This window comes from Nicotiana sylvestris, chromosome 7 (genome assembly GCF_000393655.2).
Source record: "Nicotiana sylvestris chromosome 7, ASM39365v2, whole genome shotgun sequence".
In the NCBI taxonomy this organism is placed as follows: Eukaryota; Viridiplantae; Streptophyta; class Magnoliopsida; order Solanales; family Solanaceae; genus Nicotiana; species Nicotiana sylvestris.
This window is the reverse complement of record NC_091063.1, coordinates 9,394,534-9,397,509: the sequence shown is the minus strand read 5'-3', so window position 1 is coordinate 9,397,509 and position 2,976 is coordinate 9,394,534. Positions and strand designations below refer to the sequence as shown.

General features: G+C 37.2%; 1 protein-coding gene across 1 annotated transcript; it reads left to right on the top strand.

The window, feature by feature from the left end:
* Window positions 1–596: 596 nt before the first annotated feature.
* LOC104245291 (peroxiredoxin Q, chloroplastic-like) lies at window positions 597–2,749 on the top strand. Its single transcript, XM_009800884.2, has 4 exons — window positions 597–918; window positions 1,026–1,163; window positions 2,068–2,157; window positions 2,272–2,749. The coding sequence occupies exons 1-4, from the start codon at window positions 715–717 to the stop codon at window positions 2,488–2,490; spliced, it is 651 nt and encodes a 216-aa protein (XP_009799186.1). The 5' UTR covers window positions 597–714; the 3' UTR covers window positions 2,491–2,749.
* The last annotated feature ends 227 nt before the right edge of the window (window positions 2,750–2,976 follow it).

Below are 2,976 nucleotides of genomic sequence, written 5' to 3'. Positions count from 1 at the left end.
CTTAGGTGAGTAGTAAAGACGAATTAAAATTTGAAATATAATCGATTTATATTTTGAGACAAAAAGAGTTGTTAAAATATCTTCAATATTTTAATGAATTTGATGAGATCTTCTATAACCGCGCGAAGCGCGACAAATTTACTAGTTAATGATAAACTTGACCATTGGGGCCGCGGATGGGTCTGTTCTTTACTTAACGAGAAGTCTTGGGTTTGAATACTTGGTAGGGAGCACTTCCTCCCGATTGGGACACTACGTGACGCGAATACGGATATAGTCATGCTCCAATACGGATATCGGACAGCGGATGAAAACCAAAAAAGTATAAACTTGAAGAAAAAGATCTGTTATACCCACTTACAAAGAGAATAGAATTAAATAATTTGTCTTTATGATCTCTAGTATTGTATTTACGAATATCGTTTCTTATATTCTTATTAATCTCCAAATCTTCCAATAAATTTAAACTTCTTTTCCATTATAAAAAGAGCAAAAGGAAAAGGAAATTAATATTTAGACCGTACCGTCAGTAATCGGATATTGGGGGTGAACAATGCTCCACGTCAAAAACCCCATCTCATCTTTCGCTCACATGCACACACTGTCTTAACTATACAAAATCAACAATCTTGAAATCTACTCTACAATAACAAGCAGCTCAGTGTTGTCTTTCTTCAGCAAGGGACACACCTTTATCTTATCACATATTCCAAAATGGCTTCTCTTTCCATTTCTGTAAAGTATACTTTCCCTTCTCTGCTCCACAATCAAACCCCAAAAAACCCCATTTCCCAGAATCTCACCATTGTTTCCAGATCATCACAATCTCAGTTTTATGGTCTTAAAGTCCATAATTCACCTTCTTTTTCAACCCCTTCTTCTTCTTCTTCTTCTATTAAAACTTCCATTGTTGCTAAGGTAATCTAAATTGCATTGCATTTGTTACCTTCTCTTATTGCTTTTCCATTTTATTAGTGTTTTCTTGATTTCTTTTCTTCTCTGTGTATGTTGTTGGATGTTTGTAGGTGAACAAAGGTACAGTGCCTCCACCATTCACATTGAAAGATCAAGATGGTAAAAATGTGAGCCTTTCCAAGTTTAAAGGCAAACCTGTTGTGGTTTATTTCTATCCTGCTGATGAAACTCCTGGTTGCACCAAACAGGTATATCCCTAAACACTTTGAGTTTGCAGTTCTATTTTGTTTTACTCATGAAATTTCAGATATATGAAGAAAAGATTTAAAACAAGCTGCTTAAAACATCACTCTGATTGTGTGATTGTACTGGAGAGAATTTTATCCTTTGTAAATAGTGTACTGATGAAAAGTTCCCTGGAATCATGAAGTCAGACGATTAAACATAGTGTACTGAAGAGTCTTGGCGTAACTGGTGGTAAAGTTGCTGCCATGTGACCAGGAGGTCACAAGTTCGAGCCTTTGTAATAGTCTCGTGCAGAAATGCAAGGTAAGACTGTACAATAGATCCCTGTGGTCCGGCTCTTTCATTGACCCTACGCGTAGCAGGAGCTTAGTGCACCGGGTGGTCCTTTACACGGTTACTATACTGGTAATATGAAGCTTAGTACTGGAATTGCAAGATCCTCTTTTGTTTGACCTTCCAATTCAGACCTATTTGTAAATTCTCTGTATTTTAGGTCCTCTGTCTCACTTCATTTTACTTTTTGAAGTATCTTTGCTACAATGCTAAGTTTATTCAGATGTCCAATGTTTATGTGCCTTAACACATCATACGCTAGTCTATGGGAAGTTTCTATTTTATGGATTTGGTAGCACTTCTTCTTAAAAGTAACAAGATAGACTTACTGTTTGAATCGTTGTCTGGAAATCAATGGACAATTGCTTCTTCCTTAGTTTATATCTTTTTAGACTGTGTTTTATTTGCTCTAGTGCTGACCATAGTTTTGTTCTTTTCTAGATAACTGTTGTTGAAAATTGAACTAGTCAGAGTTAGATTTACATTGGGATCTATTTTCCGTTTAACAGCTTTGTGACAATGATCTGCAAAAGTTACTTTTGGTGATAACCGATATGTGAAAACTGTCTACAGGCCTGTGCCTTCAGAGACTCTTACGAAAAATTCAAGAAAGCAGGAGCTGAAGTTGTTGGGATTAGCGGAGATGATTCTGCATCTCACAAGGTATTACACATTTACTTGGTTAATGAGAACCCCCTTGTTGAACAACTAAATATTTAGGTTGTGTTCTGTTGCCATTTTTTGAGGATAATCGAGCCGAGGTGTTTGATTCTGCAGGCCTTTGCAAAGAAGTACAGACTCCCATTTACCTTATTGTGTGATGAAGGCAACAAAGTTAGGAAAGAGTGGGGAATCCCAGGAGACCTTTTTGGTACATTGCCGGGAAGACAGACTTATGTGCTTGACAAGAATGGAGTTGTTCAACTCATATATAACAATCAGTTCCAACCTGAAAAGCATATTGATGAAACATTGAAGTTACTTCAAAGCCTTTAAATATTAAGGTTCTCCTTTCCACATTCTTTTCCTGCCTTTAAACATTAAATTTCTCGTACTTTTGCTGCCAAATTGTATGTGATCTGAGAGTCTGTACAACCATTTTTAGTTGTTAGATATGTGAAAGGAGCTGTTAGTTTGGAGTCTTGCTACAATTTATGCTGTAGAATGTTGAACTCGCGGCCTCCCATGAGTGATAAAACTTCTCTATATGGGCCTTTGCTCTTTGTAGTAATTGCAAAATGGATAATTTTCTTCATCTTTCTTTTGCTTGCCACTTCTTACTGTTGTCGAAACCCCATCGATAGTGATGGATGGTGTCTCACCTCCTTTTTGCGCGCCCGCCCCGAAGGATAAATGCGCGAGGGGAGTTTTTCCAATTTAAGTGACAATATTCGAAAATGGGATTATTTATTTAATTCAGAGTCGCCACTTGGGAAAGGTTTGGCTTTTGGTGTCCCAAGTCACCGGTTTATCTTGAATCCC

What these genes read in the sequence shown, in the direction of transcription:
- LOC104245291 (XM_009800884.2), top strand. Translation starts at nt 715, where the DNA reads ATGGCTTCTCTTTCCATTTCTGTAAAGTATACTTTCCCTTCTCTGCTC. An exon ending in AAACTTCCATTGTTGCTAAG is followed by an intron (nt 919 to 1,025) that starts GTAATCTAAATT and finishes GGATGTTTGTAG; the next exon opens with GTGAACAAAGGTACAGTGCC. An exon ending in ATGATTCTGCATCTCACAAG is followed by an intron (nt 2,158 to 2,271) that starts GTATTACACATT and finishes TTGATTCTGCAG; the next exon opens with GCCTTTGCAAAGAAGTACAG.